Source organism: Diospyros lotus, chromosome 5 (genome assembly GCF_014633365.1).
Source record: "Diospyros lotus cultivar Yz01 chromosome 5, ASM1463336v1, whole genome shotgun sequence".
In the NCBI taxonomy this organism is placed as follows: Eukaryota; Viridiplantae; Streptophyta; class Magnoliopsida; order Ericales; family Ebenaceae; genus Diospyros; species Diospyros lotus.
The window spans coordinates 3,458,175-3,482,549 of NC_068342.1; the positions used below are offsets into that span (position 1 = coordinate 3,458,175).

The window sequence follows — 24,375 nt, forward strand, 5'->3', positions numbered from 1 at the left end:
TGCTGAGAGGTTCAATTTAATGATTTAGCAAAAAACACCCTAAAAATAACTGAAATTTAAAGCCAACAAATTAGGCGATAAGGCACGCGGGGCGACTAAACACCGCTTGGGCCGCTTAGGCACCTAAGCATTACTCAGGCCGACGCCTAGAAGGCCCAACTAGGGCAATTTCGGGGCAGTTGCCTAAGTCAATTTTTAGAATACTGAAAGTAAGTTTAATGGTATAATTAAAATAACAAAAAAAATTAATTACACATGAGAAAAAGACAAAGACATGGAAGAAAAAATTGGATTTGAATAAAAAAATGAATAAATTTCTTTTCACTCACCACCCTCAAATAAAAAATCACAATTCTTCAACCATTCCCAATTTTGTCTAAAAAAATACCAAATCATGCAATTGGTAGAGGGTGAAAGTGTCCAATTATTGGGTATTTTAAACAATACTTTGGTTGGATTGAACAAATAATGACCAAGTAACCCTAACTTGTACAAAAAAAAGTCTAAAGCTTGTTTGATGGGTCACCCCTGGCAGCAGAACACTCAAGCAATCACTTTTTAATTAATATATTTTTATAATCCAACGTACTTAAATCTTATATTACTTTACTATACTTTACTACTACCCCTCTCTCCTCTTGTCTTTTATTATTTTGTTTTTGTTTTGTGGAATATACTGTGCTCATTTTATTAATTGATAAAACAAGTTAGGATTATCATTAATCAATAAAAAAATTTCTAATAAACACTTGATTACACTGTCTTTATCATCAATTCAATAGCATTAAGTCATTTTAGCTTCACACAGAGACTAAAGTACTCTCGTTGAATTTGAATGAGCAATCAAATCTCCGGGTGGGTGACAAATCCACCATTGTTGATGATATGCTCATAAACTTTATACATAAAGACTCCGATCGAGAGAGAAACTTTATTATACATAATCACAGCTTCATAACCCTAAAATCCCATTTCCCATAATAATGACTACCATCCAAACGCTGCCTCTCCGCCCCTTCCCTCTCAAAACCCCATCCAAACCCCTCCTCCCAAAACCGTCCCTTTTCAAAATCACCGCCCGAGCCAACCCGCCCATCTCCGGCCGCAAGCTCCGGGCTGCCGTGGTAGGCGGTGGCCCCGCCGGTTCCTCGGCCGCCGAGGTCCTGGCACGCGGCGGCGTCGAGACGTTCCTCTTCGAGCGCAGCCCCGACGCAGCCAAGCCCTGCGGCGGCGCCATCCCGCTCTGCATGCTGGATGAGTTCTCCATCCCGCCGGAGCTCATCGACCGGAAAGTCACCCAAATGAAGATCATCTCCCCCTCCAACCTCACCGTCGACTTCGGCAAAACCCTAAAGCCCCACGAGTTCATCTCCATGCTCCGCCGCGAGGTGCTCGACTCATTCCTCCGCTCGCGCGCCGAGTCCACCGGTGCCACCCTCGTCAAATCCCTCGTCACGAACGTCGAGCTTCCCTCCTCACCCGGCGCGCCGTACGTCGTCCACTACGCCATCGACGGCTCGCGCCGGACGCTAGCCGTCGACGTCGTCGTCGGTGCGGACGGAGCGAACAGCCGAGTGGCGAAGTCGATAAACGCCGGGGATTACTCCTGCGCCATCGCCTTCCAGGAGCGGATAAAGCTGCCAGACGACAAAATGGGGTACTATCTAAACCTAGCGGAGATGTACGTCGGGAACGACGTCTCCCCGGACTTCTACGCCTGGGTTTTCCCCAAATGTGACCACGTGGCGGTTGGAACCGGCACGATCTGCTCGAAGAAGAACATCAAGCTGTACCAACACGGCATCCGATCGAGAGTGAAGCCGAAGATCGAGGGCGGGAAGGTGATCAAGGTCGAAGCCCATCCAATCCCGGAGCACCCGCGGCCCATTAGGGTTCGAGGTCGGGTGGCCCTGGTGGGGGACGCGGCGGGGTACGTGACGAAGTGCTCCGGGGAGGGGATATACTTTGCGGCGAAGAGCGGGCGGATGTGCGGCGAGGGGATCGTGAGGGCGTCGGAGGGCGGGGAGAGGATGATCGAAGAGGAGGATTTGAGGAGGGAATACTTGAAGGAATGGGACAAGAAGTATATCGGGACGTTTAGGTTCTTGGATGCGTTGCAGGCGGTGTTCTATGGAAGCAACGCCGGGAGGGAGGCACTGGTGGAGCTCTGCGGGGACGAGTATGTGCAGAGGATGACATTCGAGAGCTATCTGTACAAGAAGCTGGCGGATGGGAATCGGTGGGAGGATGCTAGGATGGTGGCGAACACCATTGGGAGCTTCATCAGGTGCAAGCTCCTTGCCAAATGAACTCCCCCTTGTTTTCCTTTTCTCCTTCTTCTTCCTTAATAATAATAATAATAATAATAATTAAAAAAAAAAAAAAAGGTGACTTCCAAGTTCAAAAGGCAGTTGTGTGCCACACTAAAAATTACCCAATTCCACAAGGCTAGCCATATTGTTATACATCTACAAATCTCATTAACTCAAATCATCCTTAAATCCAAAATTGATGAGGAGAACGCCTTCGGTCCCATAATTACGCCAAGACAGATATCTAGTGGCGGTCAAAAGATACATGGCAGACAAGTATCGCCATGTCAATCGGATGAGCACTCAGTAAAGAAATCTCCGAGACCTCAGGAACAGGCTAACCCACCGAAGGTCACGGAGGCAACAGCTATCCCGAACTCCTCGGAGACGGATATTATCGCGAAATCCTTATCGAAAAAGTTTTGAAGAAGGCGGAAGGGAGATCCCGAAGATCCCTCCATGATCCCTATCCCGAGAAAAGGTAAGAGAAAAAGGTGGGAGATTCTTCTTATCCTTTTCTGAGAGATATAGTTTAAAAGGGACAATTAATCCTAGATCAAGGACTAACTTAATCATCGGAGATCGACCGGGGGAGCAAGTCCCCGTCTCCATTGCAGGTACCATCGGAGAGGCAAGAAGGGAGCGTGCGGCTACCACTTCAGAAAATCTATCATCAAAAATAATTGCTTCGCAAATCACTAAGGGCCTGTTTGGCTAAGCATTTTTTTTTGGAAACTTTTAAGTTGCTTAGGTTTTAAGTGATTTAAAATTTTTAAATTATATGTCGTTTAAACTAATAACGTATTTAAATAAATGATTTTTTAAACTATTAATTAATAATTATATGTTTGATTCGAAAGAGATAAAATGAAAAAATAAAAATAAACACAAATAAAATTACTAATTTTTAATAAAATTAAATTATAAATTAATGTCTAATAATAAAATTTTATCAAAATTATATATATTTTTTTAAAAAAAATACTAATTCAATAAATATATATATGTCACATATATATATATATACATATACATATATACACTTTTAGAGAGACAACCGCAGACAATGTAAACGACAGACCTAGGTGGCGAATGACAAGCGATAAAAGGCTAGAGGCAACAAACAACGAGAGAGAAAACAACAGATGCAGGCAATGGAGGCTAGATGCAGCAGCCAACGGCGATGATAGAACTAGAGGCTGTGGTTGATGGGGTGGGGATAGCAACAGAAGATGATGGGGAGGAGACGAATGGACAAGAGGGGCGACAGTGATGGCCAACAATGAGGGCAATAGCGATGGCCAACAGTGGTGGCCAGAAAAGCTAAGGCAATTGGCGGCATGAGGTAGATATTGAAGAAGAAGGGCATGACCAAAAATTAGCAAAAAAATATGAGGATAAAATAATAAAATACTCGGTCAACGCAGCTTATTTGATAGTAGTGTTTTGCTAAAGCTCTCCCCTACCAGCTTTTGCAAAATGCTAGCTTAAAGGTTGTTGTAACAAGTCAAACACTTTAGTCAAATAAGTTATGTAGCTTAAAAGTAACAACACCAGCTTAAAAGCGGTCAAACTGCTGTTTGGTCCTAAGCCTCAAATAACTCATAATTTACAACTCACCATAGTCAGATTAGTAACATTATCATTTAACCCATAATTAAGCTAAATTAATTAACTAATAATAAAATAAAAAATAACACTCACAAATGGAGCTGCGGTCAACAAAGGTTCCAATCGTCGGAACCATCGTCGACCGAATAAACTCCGTCGACCGAATAAACTCCATCCGACGACGATTTCAGCAAACGGAAACCTTAACTAGCCCAAGTCGGATAAGAGAGAGAGCATAGCAACAATGATACGAAAATGGCAGTCAACAACGAAGAGGATCTTCATGGCTCAGAGAGACTGATGGGAGAGCGAGAGAGAAGATCAAAGAACAGAAGAGACAAATGGGGGTGAAAGTTGAATAAAGGTGTTGTATTGTCCGTGCTTGGTGAGGGATAGAGGTGGCAATCGTTGGTGTGCTTTTAATGGAGTTTTTAAATTTGCCCACATCTGATAAATGAGTTCATACATCTCATAAATGAGGAGACATGCACAGATGCTTGAGAGAGAGAGAGAGAACCTGACAGAAGCCAGACATTCCAGTAATAGACAACAGGCAAAAAGCCCTGGCTTGAAATGTCTCCAGTGTTGTTGGCTCTGTCTGTAACTTTGGTGGAGGCCCGGGAACTGTTGGTATTGCTAGGATACCAAAATCCTACAGAATTAATCCGACGAGTACAATGAGGGAAAGATAGGGAAAGTAAGTTGGTTTGTGAATACAGGACGAACTCATTCTTGATATAAATAACCAATACTGTGAGATTTTAATCCAAGAAGGTAACAAAATTGTCAAGGAAAAGGGTATTGAACATAATGATCATCACCATACACTTCAAACTTTAAGGAGAATTTGACTCGAATTGACAAATTGTTTATTTTAAACGAGACATCTTGCTCCCTTTCTAAGTGCAGAAACTATGGAGTGACCTAAAACTACTGCTATCATTCCATGCAAAAAACAAGCAAAGTCATCTCTAACTTTCACCCCCCCTCCCAAGTTATGGAGTATCTTTAATCAGAGAACAATGCGTGTTCATATCGGTGACAAATATACCACATGCGTTGCAATTTGCACAAGAAGCACAAAGTAAAGGAGAAGAAATTAGTAGGGAAAATTTACAGAAATACTGAAATACCATCCCATGGATAAACTCCACCCACAAAACAAGAATCAGCTTTTTGACCAGAATTGGTGATTAGTGGTAGAGTATCTCTATTTGCCAGTGCATTTTCAGAAGACCTTTCCGTGTATAAGAGCTCCTAATGATTGCGAATGATTCATCCAATAGATGTGCAAGCAAGGTACAAGAATAGCTATTACAAAGTTCATGCCTTCTCACAGAGAGAGAGAGAGAGAGAGAGAGAGAGTACCCCCAAGAGAGCAGACAGTGCTTCACGTAGTTCAGTCTTCACAGAGTGGAAGACATCAATATTTTCATCTGTTGTCCTCAAGGCTTCGAACGCCCGTTCAGATATAACCAGACCCAAATCAGGTTTAATTGTTCTGACCCACTCACCATGATTATTCTTAAATTCGTACCTGTGTTTGAAAGTTAATTGATTTAATAGTCAACATTTGGACTAATGTGTTATTCTTGTCATCAATCATATATGCATAAAATCCCCAGCATATGTTGTTAATACTCTGCACCTTTGAAGCAGCCTCCTGGCACTTGAAAGGGCTGCCAGGGATGGAATATTTTCTCTGTCTTCATATCCTTTGTTCATAAAATGCTTCAGGCTTGGGACATTGTCCTTAACATAATCCCCAAGGCTTGTGTAATTCATGATTTGACCTGCATCATTAAATTGCGTCAGCTAAGTCTCATTAAGGGAAAACACAACAGGATTAGCATCAAAGATGACATATTTTTAAGAGTATCTTCTCTTCCTTTTCAGTCAAAAAATGCCAATCAACATGAAACCAATATAATCATTATCAGGTGCAGAAATTTCCAGAATTCCAAGTATTAGTATTCCAGCTGCCAGCACAACAGATCCACTCACCTCCGAATAACTTCTCTACTGACTTAACAAGAACCATAGTTACTCGATCACTTGGGATGCTCAGAAGCTGGAAACAATCTTCTGGAATTATGATAGCACTAGGTTTCACAGGATCAACATCGGGCAACTCTAGTAATACTCGTCCAACTTGGCACAATGTCTTGGCATCCCTAGCAAACCATCCTGTATAAGATTGGTGTTCAAAGAATGAAAATGCTGATTCAAAGCATTACAGGTGTGACTATTCCCCAATAATATATATATATTAATCAGATAATAAGCAAATTGCATTGACATAAGAATGCTGCCTTGATCCTCCAAAAAATTTAATTCTAACTTTTATTTCGGCAGGAACTATAAAGCTACTGGGTAGTCTAACTCGTACGTAAAATCAGTTCATCAAACTAATATTATCCCATTCACTATTTTCCTGTAAGTTTTGGAGATAAGTTATTACGGTAGATATGATTGTACTTATTCAATTTGGAGTAGCATGCAACTTAAAAATAACAGTGTAAAATACATAAGGATCGACAAATCCTTTTTTCTGATTATGTAGTATTCATATCAACAAGGTACAAGTTGGAGAGAGTGATTTGAAAACCTGCCTTGGTAGAAGTTATAACAGAAACAGAACATCCCATGATATGGTACATTACAGTTCTCACATGACATAAGAGAGTCCAGTTTTAGGGTCAAAATCCATTTGAACAATTTTCAGGACTAAAAATGAACATGAATATTGATCATGCTCTTGGTTCATTTTTCAAATTATGGCCCATCTATAGATAAAGATAATTGTAAAACACTTCTAGTTGATTGTGAGTTGAAAATACTGATTCTTACCCAGTGTCCAAACTCTGTGCCATGGGAATGACCCCAGTGGTTGAAACAGCACCATGAGAAGGCCGAAACCCCAAAATCCCACAGAATGCTGCAGGAACTCTTACACTTCCCCCAGTGTCAGTACCTGTGAAAAATAGGACCATCTGCTCCAACTTAAGGAGATATCCAAATCCTATACAACAACTTATAGTAATGCCAAATGTCACCTAAGGAAAAATCTACAAGCGTTGCACCAACTGAAACAGCAGATCCACTGGAAGACCCTCCAGGTTACCAATCTGGTGCAGATGGATTTTTGGGTGTCCCATAGTGTTTATTATCTCCATTGATACTGAAAGATAATGATTTCAAAAGGTTAATTGAGAACCATCTGTGAATACTAAATATCTTTAAGAAATATACGAGACCGGGAAAAAAAAAAAAAAAGATTATGTCTTATAAAACCATCAAAGTTTTTCAAAATTTGTTATTCATCTTGGCATCTCAAGTGAATCCATACTTCCCCTTTTCAGTAAAAAGGAAATGGATTAGAGTTCTGAACCCATAATTCAACATTCACAATTGTCATCTTCGAAATGCCCCATCCAACAACAGCATGCAAAGCCTTTATCTTACTATGTGAAGATCGTAATACCCCATCCAATGAGAATAGAACTATTATCTGTAAGAAGAGGTGCTGATTCAGACCTGTATGCCATTTCATCCATGACAGTTTTACCCACATATGTAGCACCACCCCTTAAGACTGCTAAAATGGCTAGCGCCGTTGATGTGGCAGCCGAATGAGTCCGTGCCCAATCGGGATTTCCAAACCCAGTAACATATCCATCCACATCAAATCTGCATCCAAATTTCAAAATTAAAAGAAATAACCCACTGACACGCTTTGCAAAATCAGAGATTTAAGATTCCAACGATCAAAGGTTTATTTCTATGTATGTTCAACACGTAGAGTCGAGCGTGGCAAAATACTCATACCAATATGGCACAAGTTGAACAACATTCACATTCACATTCAGATATAGCAAATTCATGGAAGCAAGTCCGAAAAAGAGAGTGCCCAGAATGGACTGGATTAGAAACAAGTACAAATACGGTATCCCACAAAATTAAACGATTGATTATAAGTAAATTCGAAGAATTTAGTTGAGTAGCAGAGTATGAGAACTGAAGGTGAAGAGACTCACATGTCTTTAACCGCAAAAGTGAGATTCTTCAAAGGAAGTTCACCAGCTGTAGGGTACGGTTTTAGAGTAATTTTCTCCGTGAAAAGCAGCGTAATCCGATTCCATAGCTCTGAAGCACGGAAACGGCTCGGAGACTCCGTTTCGACGTTTCCAAACGTTTTCCCGTTTCGGAAACGGAAGAAACGGCCCGAAATTTCTGTAATTTGCGAAACGTCCCGAGGTCGTTTCGCAAATTACATGAAATGGTTTCCGGCCGGAAATGCGTTTCCGGCGACGAGAGGCGGCGGAGAGGGAGGACACAGCAATAGAGGGAGGGGTGCGCATCAGCGGCGAGAGGCGGCGGAGGGGGAGTATGCAGCGGCGGTCGGCGGCGAGAGGAAAGGCGGCAGCGAGAGGCGAGGTGACTGGCCAGCGGCGAAGGGAAGAGGAACAAGGAACGATTACTGGAGGAGAGCATAGGCGGCGAAGGAATGGAAGAGGGCCTCGGCTGGCCGGCGGCGAAGGGGAGAGGAACAAGAAAAGATTGCTGAAGAAGAAGAGCACAGACGGCGAAGCAAGGGAAAAGAGAGGAGAGAGAGGAGGGGAGGAAGTTGGTACCGAATATGTATGTCCGTGTGGAAAAAATATATATATAATGATAATGATATATATGTATATGTATATATGTAAGATATATATAGAACACTTTTTAAATTGTCTCAAATGATCAATTTCTGATACATTGATGGTTGAGATTAAAAATTTTGAAAAATTCTATTCACAGCGAGAGTTTTACTCTTCGTAATTATATTTTAATATACCTAAAATATCTTATTTTAAAAACTCATTTTTACTCTCACATTCACTTTCTTCCTCAATCAGTTACTCGTCACCCATTCTTTTCAAAATCGTCATCCATCCCTTTCAAATCGAAGATAATATAATAAAAAAATATCATATCTAATGTATATAATATAATAAAAAAATATCAATACAACAAAAAATATACATATATACATTTAAACAGCAAACATATTTATATATATATGCACACATACATAGAGGAGAAGAACACAAACATATGTTTGTGTTGTGTGTACGTGTATATATATGTATGTGTATGTTTGTATATATATAAAGGAGATTCTGGGGCGATTGATGAAGCTTGGCAGCTAAGGCCTCTGAGCTTCCTTCCTGTACATATATATATATATCTATATGTATGTGTGCATATATATATATATTTGTGTGTCTATGTATGCGTGTATATATATGTATGTGTGTCTTTGTATATATATATAGTGTGTGATTATTTATTTTCATCTATTTTTTATGTTTGCTCATTGTGAATTTTTTTTGTGTTTTGGGCAACATTGCATGGTTGGTGACGAGAGAGAAAGTGGACAGAATATACATCTATGCCTGCATTGTATATATGTATTTTTTATTTTATAAATTTATGAATCGAAATTGTTGAGATTTAAAAATATTAAAGAGATGAATGTGTGTGAATGGCTAACTGTGTAGAATAATGTATTTTTGAAAAATATTGATCGTAAAAAGTTATTAAATTGAGCATAAAAAAATAAATAAATTTTTAATAGTTACGAAGATTAAAAGCTCTTGCTCATTTAATTTCTCTGCTACCCATTTAATTTCTGAGAAGCCATCAAATCTCACGCACTGAAGCTCTCACCTCTCACTCTCTGCATCACTCACTCAACCTCTCACCTACTCTCTTTCTCTCACTTCTCAGCTCTCACCTCTCACCCACTCTATCTCTCCCCCACTCTCTCTCTCAAACCCACCCCCGCAGGTTGTAGTGTCCATCCCCCACACCATTCTCACACCGTCGTCGCCCAAGGATGGTGCCACTGTCATCGCCCGCCGTCTACCCCGCCAAAATCGCTCACCGTCACCCCCCCCCCCCCCGCGCTCACATAGCCGTCTCCCCCGTCGTCGCCGTCGCCCCCACCACCTGCCACTGACCACCATCGAAAATCCAAGAAGTGGGCGAGGGAGTTTGAAGTCTCTCTCTATATATACATATACAAATATAGATAGATACATACAGAGCAAGCAGTGGGCGGGGGAGTTGAAGGTTGAACGGTGGTCGGATTTCCTTTTCCGTTGTTCACTTTTTCTTTTCCTCGCCAACCAAACGGAGTACTAAGAGAGAGAGAGAGAGAAGAAAATCCAAACAATAGTGAGTCACAGTATAAGTAATAATACCTTGAGCGAGAAAAATAAAGGAGATCAGAGGATGTGATCGGTGTAATACCCCATGTTCGTATGAGGATGCCACGTAATTTTGATGAGTTTAGAATACCGAAAAATTGATTTTATAGCAATTTCAGGTACCGAATCAACTGCAGGGAATGCCTCGGAGTGAAATTGTCTAAAGAAAATTATATGGTCTCGACGAGCGTTCCGAGATAAGATTTATGGTATTGAAAGAAATCGGATCGGGAACAATTTTCGGTACAGCTAAAATACAGTTGCCATTTAGGCTGTAAAACCGAATCGTTGTAGAAGGCTCCTGAAAAATCAACGGAACCCTAGGGGGGCTCCGGTTTTGCATAACGAACAACCCTTCAGTGGTTTCAGAAGGAAACAATAGCTCGGTGAGGACTCTGGGACAAAATCGTCTAAATCGAGTAACTTTAAAGTTATTAATTTTGCGTTTTTGGTATAGAAATGCAATTTAATCCAATGTTGAGGGTATAATTGAAATTACGGAATTGCCAATTTGATATAAGATGAAAATTAGAATTTAATAAAATAATTTCTTATAAATTAGTGTAATATATAATATATATACAACCATATATAGGCATATGCGCGTGTGTGCTGGCAAGCTTTTGTGAAGCTTTAATGGCCGAGATTCTGGCCACAAAATGAGGAGATTATGGCAGCAAGGATTGAGGAAGAGAATTGCAGCTGGATTTAAGGGATATAGCAGCCGATTTTGAGAGATTTAGCAATTAAATGCGAAGTACAAATATATAGATATGCATATATATGCGTTCGTCCATGGCTGCCTATAAATAGGCAAAGAAGTTGGCCGATTGAGGGCAGCAAGCAGTGAGTAATCGAGAGAGAGAGATATAGAGAGGGAGAGAGCAAGAGAGAGGCGGAGCAAGCCGCGGCAACTCGCGGCAGCCATGGCCGCGAGTTTCCAGCAACTCGAGCAACCATGGCAGCTCGGTTGAAAGCGAGTGGAGATGGTGCGATCGGCGAGGCCAGCGGAGGCCGTAGGGAGGCGGCCGGCGAAGCGAGCAGCTCCCATGGAAGCTCGCAGCCACAGCAGGCCGCGATGGGGAGTTCGTGGGAGGCTAGGGAGGCGACGCGAGCGGTGTTGTCAGGGCGATGGTGGCTGATCCGAGAGCAGCGACGGATGAAGTCCCCCGGGGGTGGCAACCGCGATGCGCGGTGAGGGCAGTCGCGGCAGGCGGTGGCGAGGGCAGCGGCGGCGCGAGGGCAGCGCTGGTTCGGCCATGGAGGAGAGAAGAAACAGAGGAAGAAAAGGAAGAAAGGAGAAGGAAGAAGGAAGGAAGGAGAAGAAGAAGAAGAAAAAGAGAAGGAAGAAGAAGAAAGGAGAGAAAAAAATAGAAGAGGGAGCAGTGCGCGGGAGCAGGGGAGCGAGAGGTTGAAGAAGAAGGAAGGAAGAAATAAAAGAAAAAAAAGGAAAAGAGAAAAAGAAAAGAAAAAGAAAGAAAAGGAAGAAAAAGAAAAGAAAATGGGAAAAATGTCGAAAAAAAATCCCAGAAAAATCTCAAAAGATAGGAAATTATATTTTGATAACATCCTAAAGATTTTGGCGAGAAAACGGCTCAGGCACGCTTTTCGAGATCAAGGCACGCATATCGAGGAAACTGAAGAGACTAAATCAATGTAAGTAAAATTCCCTAAAAATTCTAGAAATTCAAGAATATTATTTTATGAATTGTCGTAGTGAAATATTTGAGAAAATATTTTTGGAATATTTAATTTAGAATTATTGAGAAAAAAGAGGAAGAAATAGAGAAAAAAATTAAAGAAAATGCCAGAGATTATGGAAAAATAGATTTTAATATTTATTTAAATAATTATGGTGATTATGATACTTTGAGGCTGAAGTTGAAGAGACTCGTGCAAATTTTGAGGTTGGCACGCAAATCGAGACAAGGCACGAATTTCTAGGTAGCCCAATAAGCTCTAGAAGGTAAGTGGTACTTCCTCGAAAATGTTTTCATCATATTGACATGCCCTGATATGTATCCATCACGTAGACTGCATACATGACTATGAAATGCATAAATACACGTTGATATCATCGATCACATGCATATGAGGCCGTAGGGAGTACGAACTGGCGCCGCTACCTTACCAAGGGTGCACCCATACACCCCGGCTTCGAAAGAGGTGGCCGCTAAAATGGTAGGTAGCATGAGGGGTGCAGTTGACACCTACGATGAAAGACATTGCATACACTCATAATATAGCATTATGTACCCTTACTTAGATGGTTCATCATCTAACTTGGGTTCGCCCCTGGAACATTCAACGTTCTAGTCGGGACTTGCAGAGATGATTCGAGATTGGTGATATGTGGTGACGTGAGACGTCGAAAAACGAGTAAATGTACCATGTTATGTTAGTAGTCTAAGAATTATGTACATTGTATTTATTGTCAGACGCTTATGAATTAACTTTGTAATGAATGTCATGTCTAGTTATTATTATATGAGCAGGTTCGATTCAGCTTCCGCTTTGTATTTATTTCTAGTGTAGATATCTCGCACTAGATAAGGTCTTAGGGAATTTCAGGATAATGTAAAGATAAAAAAAAAAAAAATAAACCAAATTTCCTAAGGCATAACACGCCCTGAAGAAGTGGACTGTTACAATCGGAACTCTGAATCGACAGCATTTGTTGCCTGAATGCGAGTTCTACCAGTTCGGTCCAAAGCTTTCTAACAGAGAAAAAGAGAAAAGAAATGGAAAGGGAAAGGAAAGAAGAGACTGTAAAGTGGCGAAAGAGGGAACCAAAGCTAAGCATCACGGAAAATGAGGTTACGCACGCGGGAGGCCACGTTTCGTCTAAAGAAAGAGACTGATTTTTTTTTTTTTTTTTCTGCATGGGCAGCCCAGTTGGTCAAGAAGGGAGGCACAAAGTGCCTTTCGTAGTGAATCTTGGACCAAGACTGAGGATCGAGTCTCGCAAGTGGTAGTGTGGGGGTACCTCTCTCCAAAATGAGGGGGGTTCCTTGTGCGCAGTGAGATCGGGTTTAGCCAGTGCGTCCGGTTGGATCACCATGATTAACCTCCCCGCACGTCCTATCGGGCCGAGTGTGGGGGGCACCCGGGGTGAACGATTTCGCCTTTTGGACCATAAAGACTGATTTTTTAATTTTAATTAATTAATTTCTGGTTATGATTGTCGGGCCTCCATTTATGGTGAGTGGGTCATCCTTATATTTAATTTAATTAATTTGCAAGTTTAATTTCAATTTAATGACATTTGATTGATGTGCACGTTGCTTATCTAAGAAAAGAATAATATCATCTGTTATATTGTGTCCTACCTAATGTTAAATGCTTTATTTTAATACACTTATATGGTTGAGGGTATGCTTTAAACTTTTTTATTTTAATGTTTCTTAAAATTTAATTTATGAAAAACTTTTAGGATGTTTAGTTTATTAACTTAAAAAGGTTGCTCTATAACAAGTTTAAAAATAAAAAAAATTAATAAAAAGTATTGTCAAAATTTTGGAAAGTAAATTTTTTTCTTAAAAATAAAATTTTAAAATTATATCAAGCACTTAAAATCATTAACGATAAGAATTAATAAAAAGTCTCAAAAAGTAAAAAACCGTACAAGCCCATAAAAATTTTCTGGTGGATTATTTATTAATACATTAAACTTGCTCGATTTGATAGGAAAGTCAATAAACTTAACACCACCAATGAAAATAATAGATTTGTAATTTGGCACGTAGTTATTTTATTTAGATAATATTTATTAAAATGAGTAATATAAATTTTTATCAAAATAATTTATTTATAAAATTTAAAATAATTTATCTAAAAGAGAGAAAGATAAATTTATCTAAAAAGTTTAAAATAAGAAATTACATAATTTATTTTTGAATAAATTTAACAAATACAGTAGTTTCAAAAAAAATTGAGAACTATTAAGTATTTTTGAGAATCAAAAATTTGAGAACCAATATAATGAAAAGTATTTTTGGTTAAAGACGTTTTTTATATCTTATTTTTTAATTATATTTTAATTAATAAATATTATTTTAAATATATATCATGTAAAAGTTATTAGGCCTTTTAAAAGAAAATCTCACAGATTACCCACCCACCACCCCTCACTAAGTGCCTCTCTCTATACTTTTCTTTTTCTTTCTCACAAGCCCACTCACCCACGCCATCGATGGGTGTAACGGCGGTAGGGGAAGGGAGGGCTGACTGTGGGTAGAGGGCCAGCGGGTGCTATAACCACTCATTCTCTCACTCGTTGTCTCTCTCTCTCTCTCTCATAGACTTACCCACCCACGTCATCAACAGGTGCGACAGCGATGAGGGGGCTGACGGGTAAGAGGAGCCGGGAGGGACGAAGGTAGGTGGGGGGCCGATAAGTGCGACGACCATTCACTCCCTCACTCACTGCCTCTCTCTTCTTTTCTGTTGCACCCTATTTCCCATTCCCTCACTCATTGTCTTTCTCTCTTTCCCTTTCTCTTTTTTTTTTCTGTCAGACACACTCACCCACGCCATCTGCGAGTGCAATAGTGTGAGGGGGGAAAGGAAGGGTCAACGACTGGTGGGGGGGCCAGCCGGTGAGACAACAATGAGAGGGGTGGGAGGGACAACGACGAATGGAGGCGAGGCATTGCGAGGGCTGACGGGGGGGCGATGGTGATCCGAGATGACCCGCGGCCCCCGACCGGCCACTATCGCGGGCTCCAAAGATTCCGACAACGACTGGTATGTATTATTTGATATTTAATTTTTAATTTAATTTGCTCAGATTATAGAATACTTACTTACTAATGTGATTTATTTTATAAATTTAGTATTTTTTTTTCTTTTTATTATAAAACGTTAACAATTATATAATAATTTTAATTTCTGCTTTGTGTTCAGTGTTTATAATTTTTTTTTGCAATATTAGTGAATATTATTATATTTTAATCTTAATATTATTTATATCATACCTTTAGGCACGGGTATACACTAGTGTATGTATATGATATCGGGAAAAGTGAAATATATATATATAATGATGATGATATGTAGCAACTTATTTCAATTTTGAAAAATAAAAATGGATAAATTATTTAAAAATTCAAATTTTCATTGTGTTTTTAATTTTAGATGAAAATTTAATTTAATCAATTGTAGCAAGTTATTTCAATTTTGGATTGTGTTTTTTTTAATAAAAATTATTGAATGTTTATATTTTAATAATAGAGTTAAGTTTATTCTAAATCAGGCAAGTCTAACCTTTAAAATTAGACTCTAACTAGAGTTTTAATTGCATCACATATACTCTAATCTTATGTTCAATAATTGTAGGGTTTTTTTAATTATGAAAGACTTTGTAAATGCAATTGTGAGGTGTAATTGCACTTACGAGTTTGTTTTTATTTTTATTAAATTTAAATTAATTAAAATTTAATTAATGAAATGAGTTTAATTAACATTATTCGTAACGAAAAAGATATTTATGCCAAATAAATAAATAAATCAATGTTTAAATAATTAATTTAAACTATAAAAGGTGAGGGTATAGAGGTAATTTATTCAATATTTAAAACCACATCAATTACTCTTTTCTATTCAACCCTTATTTCGATCCCCTTTTTATTTTCAAAACCTAATTTTTATCGCAAACAAAGAGTAAGAAGTCTCTACAACTATTATTGCCATCATACTTAGTCATACTCATCAATCCATGCCAGTCTCCAACAATGGTAACTTTTCTTCCCTTTCAATCCACTTTTTCCTTTCCTATTATAGGATTATCTTTTTCTTTGATTATATCATTCTTTTGGTACTTGGATCAAGTAGTTTTAGTTTGGAGAAATTAGATCATGGATCTAATACTCTTTTAATTTTTGCAACATTTGAATATACCCCTAATTTTCTCTAGTAAAAAAGTATTTTGAGTTGTGAATCTTTGCGATTAATATTAGATCTCTAGATATAGACGGTTCTTCTTTTTTTTTTTTTTTTGTCTAACTACAAGTTGATATAGTCTTTATCAATAATAAGGATTAAGTATAGGAAAATACACCATCATTATCATTACAAATTTCATCTAGATTCTCATTTATCTAAGTGAATTGCTTGTTTGTGATTTTGGCTTTATATTACTCCAATACAAGCATGTGCTTGCACTCTTGTGTGCACAAGAGCTATTTAAATTCAATCCATTTTTTTGTTTTCTTTTGATCCTCAAGTTATGTATATTAGGAGATACTGGAAACAAAGAGATTTGATAGTTTTGTGCTCGAGGATGGTGGTGTTTTAGGTGAAAGAAGGATCATTTTCCCTACATTTGCCTCGTTGTCATCCTTTTGGCCTAATTTCAAGTTTCGAGTCATTGATTTACTAAATAAAGTTAGCATTCAATTAAGACAAATGCTAAAATCCTTTAGTTTAAGATCATAAGTGATAAACACTTTTTATGATTTCTTCGCATATTTTCCTTCGAATTGTAGAGAAATCCCATAGTAGTCACATAATACATCATTGAAAATCTTTAATTAATATGAGGACAACTAAAAACTTGTTCATATCACAAAGAAAGTCGAATGTAAAATCTGATTAGAACTATAAGGCCTACAACTAGGATTATGATGGTGTGCACACACATTAGGAGTATAGGCCCCTCGTTCCAACCTAGAGAACAATGATGATGGTTATATTGGTAGGAATCATCACCATTTTTCTCTAAATGTATTATGGTAGTTGTGGTTTTAGGCCAAAATCTAGTGGTAAAGAAGAATAGATGGACAAGAAGAAATTACAATGAGAAGTTGAACTCCAATTACATAAAAAGTCAAATCTCTATAACTATTTTTACATAGAGAAGTATAAATACTTAGCTCAACGATTTCTATATAATAGTGATAAATATATGTACTCTATCTAATAAATGGAGGAATTAATATTCATACTTCCCTAAATAAATATAGGCATAAATTATACATATACTCTACTTAATCAGAGGTATAGGTGGTCTCCCATGAAAAATCCATAGAAGAATAGGCTTATCTATTGCCAATTCATTTAGGAATTGACATATATGAGTGCGTGTGTGCGCGCGCGCACGTGTGCGGGAGTGTGTGTCTGCGCGTACACCTAAAAGGAGAAAGAAAGAGCACACAAAGATGTAAATACATATATGCACCTAAAGGGGGAAAGAAAGAGCACACAAAGATGTAAATACGCATGTGCACGTATGCATGCAAGTGTAAAGAAATAGAGAGAAGGATTGACATAAAAAGTAATTTTTGAGTCTTGAACTTCCTAAGTATTTCATAAGCTCATATTTGGGTTAACCGACGATGATTATGCCAAAAGCTAATGAATGATGTGTTTGAGCAAAAAAGATAAATTATATAGGTCTTTAGGAGAAAAAATAGACCACAAGGGTTCTCTATGTAAATGGCCTAAATGTTTATCACAATTTACCTACATGTTTATCACAATTTGGCAACAAAACCTATACGATAGACAATTTGAGCATCTCATTCCAATTTAATTCGATTTAATTTAGTCACTTAGTTTTGGTAGGTGCCACATTTCTTCTTCTTGTTAGTGTTAGTCACTTTCTTAGCTTTGACATAGTGTTTGCTTTGGTTTTAAAGGCATTTTTGTAGTTCATTATTATGAAAATATTTTATTAATTATTATTTGTTATTGTGATGATATAGTTATACAAAATCGGGCTTGTTTATGATTTATTATGGGTCAGAGAATGTTCACAAGCCCCCTTTCTAGTCATAAAAAATTGTGTTAAAATTGATGAAGAAATTGATCAAGTTCATCTCTAATATGACTATTTGCCATAATGGCCAATTAATATATTTATTTAATATATTTATTTTATATTGAGGCTCAAAATTAATGATTTTATTACTTATTTTTGTAGGTTCTTAGTGCCTCCAAAAATAACGTGGAGCCACAACCACTAGAACGCATTGTTTGGAAGAGTGAACCTTGATCATACAAGGATTTTTGGAATTAAGTTGCAGAATATTGAACCAACATTCTTAAACAATGTAAGGGTGCAAAATTTTAACTAAATTTTTTATTTTATAAAATATTTAATTGTTTACCCAAAATGTAATATTTGTTATGATGTTTTTCATATTTTGTGAATACAAGATTTTTCTATGGGCTATAAATGTGTCAATAAATGTTATCCCTAAAATTAAAATTATTATTATTATATACATCCAGATATCAAAACCAATGCTTAATTTAAAATTAATTATACTGTTATAAAAATAACTACGAGCCATTATTCATTGAATTGTGATACCATATCATGTTAGTATAATGACATAGTATGACAGTTACATTGAATATTTTTTCTGGAGAGCAGAAGGTTGTCATTATTGGGTTGAATCTCAAGTTTGGCTTCTTTTGGTTTTGGGAGAAGCATTTGCCTTAAAAAAGTCTTTGAGATTGACTACTATTAATTAGTTGTGATTCTAAAGTTTCAAGTGGGTGGTTGGGGGATGGTAACGATGGAGGGGGTGACCAACTACGGGGCAACTAGGTTTACTACTAAATATAATTTGATTATCCATATAGAACGATTTCATATCCATGGATGAAATCAAATTAGTAAACCAAACTAAGGTATTTAGGAAAGGTGAGCAACTATTTTGTAGACTAAAAGGATATTTCAACTCCTTAGAAAGGTCCATCCAATCTACCATCCATAGTCACCCATTTGAAATTTTGGACCGGTAGTGATTGATGATTGCTCATTCATTAAATTGTGATATCACATTTAGAGCTTGTTCGATTGCACTTATTTTTTTATAAAAAATGATAAATTTTCACTTAAATTCTAACTTTTGCACTTATTTTTCAGAAAAATTAAGTTATCATTTTCGATCACGTGAAACTCTTTTCTCGCTTTTGTTAGAAATGGTTTTCTTAGGAGGGGTTGTTTTACATTTCCAGAGAATTCACTCATCACGCGCACAGCACATTTGCTTATAGTTAACTAGTAATGCATTTATAAAATATGAAAAATATCAAAACAAAAATTACATTTGGTTAAATTATAAAATAAATAAAATTTTCAATTAAAATTATGTACCCTTGTAGTGTTTAAGCATGCTAGTGATTTGATTAGCTCCACTAGGATTCGAGATCCTTCTTAAATTCAAACATCCCTTTTGGGTTCCATTTAATAAATACAATATATGCCACACTTTGTCCCAAATTCACAGTGGAGGTGAATCACCTCATGTGGTAGACTGGTAGCATTCTATTTGGGTTGGAGTTTCCAGTGAAGGACTTCCACACCAACTGGTTCCGGGTTTGGTTGGGATTGGATTTGGTAACCTAAATGTATTATTCCACACATTGAATATTTTTGTTGGTTTGATTCTACATGACAAGTTGTTGACCAGTCAATTGTGAGGGTGGTCTCAGTAGATAGCCCATTTAGCAAGGGTGCTGGCAATGGATTGGATTTTAAACAAGCCTGCTTGATTCAGATAAGGACGACAAAATGTTCATATTCTCAAATTATTATTTGGACACCTTTTATTATATAGAGTGGGGTGGTTACAAGCTCAAGGGGTAGTCCTAGATTGGTCATGGGAGAAGGGATTGTTTTAGACCGTAATAGGTTGGATATTTGGTCCATGACTAAATTGATCCAATTGTTGGAGGTCTTTTTTACCAATTGAAGAGGGTATTCCTCAACTTGGAAGTTCATTCTTATTGATCGAATTGTTAGCATTGTCTTTGTTCCTTTGAACTCCAGGGCAATAGGTACTTCGTCCTCCCTTCGGTCAATGTTTGGACTCGATTGTTCTCCATTATCTACAACGACAAAGATTAGAGATTTAGTAAAAACGCTCACATTGTTGAAGCCATACGATTTCTTGAGTGATGTCGATGGGGACATGGTATCGGTGGCGTTGAACATTGAAATCATTAGTGGCCGTCGATGGGGTAGGGCACGTTTCCAAATTTGGAATCATTCCACTAATAAATCATCTATTTTCCAAATCGTGCCACATCTAGCGTTCTCCTCTCCATGGATGAGGCATGATTTCACCGGTGAAAGGTGACAAAATAGGGCGATAAAGCATACCGAGGCACGATTTCGCTAGTGGCACAGAGGCTGATTCGTTGGTGTTTAGACAATAGGGCACGATTTTGCCAATAACGCACAATTTCGGTGATGCCTCTTCAAGTTTAATATAATTTACGGTTAATTAAATTATTTTAACTTAATTATAACTTACATAAAGGAAGAGATGTTCGAGTTAAAGAATTAAATTAAAAAAATGTGTCCAAAATCATTTTAAGGCATAAAAAATATTCATACAAGTAACCAAAATTATAAGAAATCTAAATATAATTTATTCATTTTAAAATATGTTTTTGATTTTCACAATAATCATATCAAACTTTACCTATTGTTTCAAGTTTATATTATCATTATCTTTCATCTCATTACCTTTCTAATCTTTAGTTGAGCAACCTAATAGATGCATTCCCTTGTTTCTCTATCCAATCTACATTGGGATTATCGTTATTACGCAATTCTCAATCTTTCCTACCATCGATTTTAATAAAGAAGATAAATCGTAAATAAACATTTGACCTTTGCTTAGATAGAGTATCGAACTCATGTATTGATCCCAACATATCACTTGCCTGCCACTTAACCTATATTTTGTGAGCCTCTATTCAATATATCTTTATCATTATATCCAACCATTATCATATATATATATATATATAATAATTTATTATGTGAAAGAGATGTGCCAACTATAAAGAAATATCTATTTCTTCTCGTACAAATAAAAAAAATAAATTTATATTTTTATCTATATATTTTTATATTTTTTCGTATAACCGTTTCGATTACATTAATATATCTACATTTTCAACTCAATTTAACATTTGTACTTTGATAATTTTTTTATGTGACAACTAAAATATTTTATTGTTTCGATTACATCATTATACCAGCATTTTCGACTCAATTTAATTCTCACTTTAATGTATAAAAAAAAGATTAAATTAACTCCTCATACGTTTTTTTATACATTAAATTACAAGTATTAAATTAAGTTAAAAATGTAAGTATAATGGTGTAATTAAAATAATAAAAAAAATAAATTATTACTTTAAAAAATTAAAATATAATAATTAAATTAACTTAATTCACACGATAAAAAGACAAAAGGCATGAGAAAAAAATTTGGATTTGACTGATAAAAAAGGATAAATTCCTTTTCACTCACCACCCTCAAATAAAAAAATCACAATTCTTCGAGCATTTTCCCAATTTTGTTCCAAAAAATACCAAATCATGCAATTGGTAGAGGGTGAAAGTGTCCAATTATTGGGTGTTTTAAACGATACTTTGATAGGATTGAACAAATAATAAGGACCAACAAGAAACCTTAACTCGTACAAAAAAAAAGTCTAAAGCTTGTTCGATGGGTCACCCGTGGCAGAAGAACACTTAAGCAATCACTTCTTAATTAATACTTTCATAATCCGACGTACTTTTAAGTCTTATATTACTTTACTACTACTTCTCCTGTCTCCTCGGGTCTTTCATTATTTTGTATTTGTTTTGTGGAATCTATACTGTGCTCATTTTATTAATTAATTGATAAAACAAGTTACGGTTATCATTAATCAATAAAAAAATTTCTAATAAACACTTGATTACAGTGTCTTTATCATCAATTCAATAGTATTAATTAAAATTCTTTTTTTTTTTTTTTAAATTTGGATGACAATAATAGTTTTAAGTCATTTTAGCTTCACACAGAGAATAAAGTACTCTCGTTGAATTTGAATGAGCAATCACATCTCTGGGTGGGTGACAAATCCACCATTGTTGATGATATGCTCTCATAAACTTTATACATAAAGACTCCGATCGAGAGAGAGAGAAACTTTATTATACATAATCACAGCTTCATAACCCCAAAATCCCATTTCCCATAATAATGACTACCATCCAAACGCTGCCTCTCCGCCCCTTCGCTCCTCTCAAAACCCCATCCAAACCCCTCCTCCCAAAACCGTCCCTTTTCAAAATCACCGCCCGAGCCAACCCGCCCATCTCCGGCCGCAAGCTCCGGGCAGCCGTGGTAGGCGGTGGCCCCGCCGGCTCCTCGGCCGCCGAGGTCCTGGCACGCGGCGGCGTCGAGACGTTCCTCTTCGAGCGCAGCCCCGACGCTGCCAAGCCCTGCGGCGGCGCCATCCCGCTCTGCATGCTGGATGAGTTCTCCATCCCGCCGGAGCTCATCGACCGGAAAGTCACCCACGTGAAGATCATCTCCCCCTCCAACCTCACCGTCGACTTCGGCAAAACCCAAAAGCCCCACGAGTTCATCTCCATGCTCCGCCGCGAGGTGCTCGACTCATTCCTCCGCTCGCGCGCCGAGTCCACCGGTGCCACCCTCGTCAAATCCCTCGTCACGAACGTCGAGCTCCCCTCCTCACCCGGCGCGCCGTACGTCGTCAACTACGCCATCGACGGCTCGCGCCGGACGCTAGCCGTCGACGTCGTCGTCGGCGCCGACGGAGCGAACAGCCGAGTGGCGAAGTCGATAAACGCCGGGGATTACTCCTGCGCCATCGCCTTCCAGGAGCGGATAAAGCTGCCGGACTACAGAATGGGGTACTATCAAAACCTAGCGGAGATGTACTTCGGGAACGACGTCTCCCCGGACTTCTACGCCTGGGTTTTCCCCAAATGTGACCACGTGGCGGTTGGAACCGGCACGATCTGCTCGAAGAAGAACATCAAGCTGTACCAACACGGCATCCGATCGAGAGTGATGCCGAAGATCGAGGGCGGGAAGGTGATCAAGGTCGAAGCCCATCCAATCCCGGAGCACCCGCGGCCGATTAGGGTTCGAGGTCGGGTGGCCCTGGTGGGGGACGCGGCGGGATACGTGACGAAGTGCTCCGGGGAGGGGATATACTTTGCGGCGAAGAGCGGGCGGATGTGCGGCGAGGGGATCGTGAGGGCGTCGGAGGGCGGGGAGAGGATGATCGAAGAGGAGGATTTGAGGAGGGAATACCTGAAGGAGTGGGACAAGAAGTATATCGGGACGTTTAGGTTCTTGGATGTGTTGCAGGGGGTGTTCTATGGAAGCAACGCCGGGAGGGAGGCGCTGGTGGAGCTCTGCGGGGACGAGTATGTGCAGAGGATGACATTCGAAAGCTACCTGTACAAGAAGCTGGCGGATGGGAATCGGTGGGAGGATGCTAGGATGGTGACGAACACCATTGGGAGCTTCATCAGGTGCAAGCTCCTTGCCAAATGAACTCCCCCTTGTTTTATGCTAGGATGGTGACGAACACCATTGGGAGCTTCATCGGGTGCAAGCTCCTTGCCAAATGAACTCCCCCTTGTTTTCTTCTTCTTCTTCTTCTTCTTCTTCTTCTTCCTCCTTAAATAAAATTAAAGAAAAAAAAAAAAGGCGGCTTCCAAGTACAAAATTAGAAAATAATAAAATAAAAAATAACAGCCTCAAATGGAGCTGCGGACAACAAAGGTTCCAATCGTCGGAACCATCGTCGACCGAATAAACTCCATCCGTCGACGACGATTTCAGCAAACCGAAACCTTAACTAGCCCAAGTCGGATGAGAGAGAGAGCATAGTAACAATGATATGATAATGGCAGTCAACAACGAAGAGGATCTTCATGCCTCAAGAGAGACTGATGGGAGAGCAAGAGAGAGAAGATCAAAGAACAGACGAGACAAATTGGGGTGAAAGGTATTCTCCGTGCTTGGTGGGGGATAGAGGTGGCAATCGTTGGTGTCCTTTTTATTTTTTATTTTATTTAAATTTGCCCTTAATTTAATTAATATAATTTACTTTAATTGGGGTACAAGTGATGGAGTTTGTATAATGGAAGGGTGGGTGTCTGCACAAAAAAATTATTTAAATCATAGGAGCCTTTAAAATTATTTCTAAACTTAAAAAATCTTTATGCAAATAATATAAACTACAAGAGGTTTAAGTTACGTTTTCTTTGTTATTTTTAAGTTATTTTTAATTTTTAATTTTTTAAAATAATAAAAATACATTCTCTTTACTTATTTTTAAAAATACATTTTTAAAAATAAAAAAAATTATAAAAAAAACTCAAAACAACGAAAAAATTATTTTGAGTGTTTTTCGTTCAA

General features: G+C 38.2%; 3 protein-coding genes across 3 annotated transcripts; 2 read left to right on the forward strand and 1 right to left on the reverse strand.

Annotated features, from left to right (window-relative positions):
• Positions 1-807: 807 nt before the first annotated feature.
• Positions 808-2,508, forward strand: LOC127801795 (geranylgeranyl diphosphate reductase, chloroplastic-like). The gene has a single exon (XM_052337204.1). The coding sequence runs from the start codon at positions 984-986 to the stop codon at positions 2,307-2,309; it is 1,326 nt and encodes a 441-aa protein (XP_052193164.1). The 5' UTR covers positions 808-983; the 3' UTR covers positions 2,310-2,508.
• Positions 2,509-4,244: 1,736 nt separating this feature from the next.
• On the reverse strand, positions 4,245-7,807 carry LOC127801486 (amidase 1-like). The gene is made up of 10 exons (XM_052336686.1): positions 7,722-7,807; positions 7,408-7,613; positions 7,007-7,104; positions 6,787-6,916; positions 5,928-6,110; positions 5,572-5,716; positions 5,292-5,460; positions 5,049-5,180; positions 4,441-4,575; positions 4,245-4,370 (listed from the first exon to the last, which is right to left on the reverse strand). The coding sequence occupies exons 1-10, from the start codon at positions 7,805-7,807 to the stop codon at positions 4,245-4,247; spliced, it is 1,410 nt and encodes a 469-aa protein (XP_052192646.1).
• Positions 7,808-22,160: 14,353 nt separating this feature from the next.
• LOC127801794 (geranylgeranyl diphosphate reductase, chloroplastic-like) lies at positions 22,161-24,087 on the forward strand. Its single transcript, XM_052337203.1, has one exon. It carries the CDS (start codon positions 22,177-22,179, stop codon positions 23,503-23,505), a length of 1,329 nt encoding a protein of 442 aa, XP_052193163.1. The 5' UTR covers positions 22,161-22,176; the 3' UTR covers positions 23,506-24,087.
• Positions 24,088-24,375: the final 288 nt, after the last annotated feature.

Coding starts and splice junctions, on each gene's coding strand:
- LOC127801486 (XM_052336686.1), bottom strand. CDS start 7,807: ATGAATTTGCTATATCTGAATGTGAATGTGAATGTTGTTCAACTTGTG. Junction 6,917..7,006: donor TGGATCTGCTGTTTCAGTTG/GTGCAACGCTTG, acceptor AAGTTGGAGCAG/ATGGTCCTATTTTTCACAGG. Junction 4,576..5,048: donor ATCCATGGGATGGTATTTCA/GTATTTCTGTAA, acceptor TTAATTCTGTAG/GATTTTGGTATCCTAGCAAT.
- LOC127801794 (XM_052337203.1), top strand. CDS start 22,177: ATGACTACCATCCAAACGCTGCCTCTCCGCCCCTTCGCTCCTCTCAAA.
- LOC127801795 (XM_052337204.1), top strand. CDS start 984: ATGACTACCATCCAAACGCTGCCTCTCCGCCCCTTCCCTCTCAAAACC.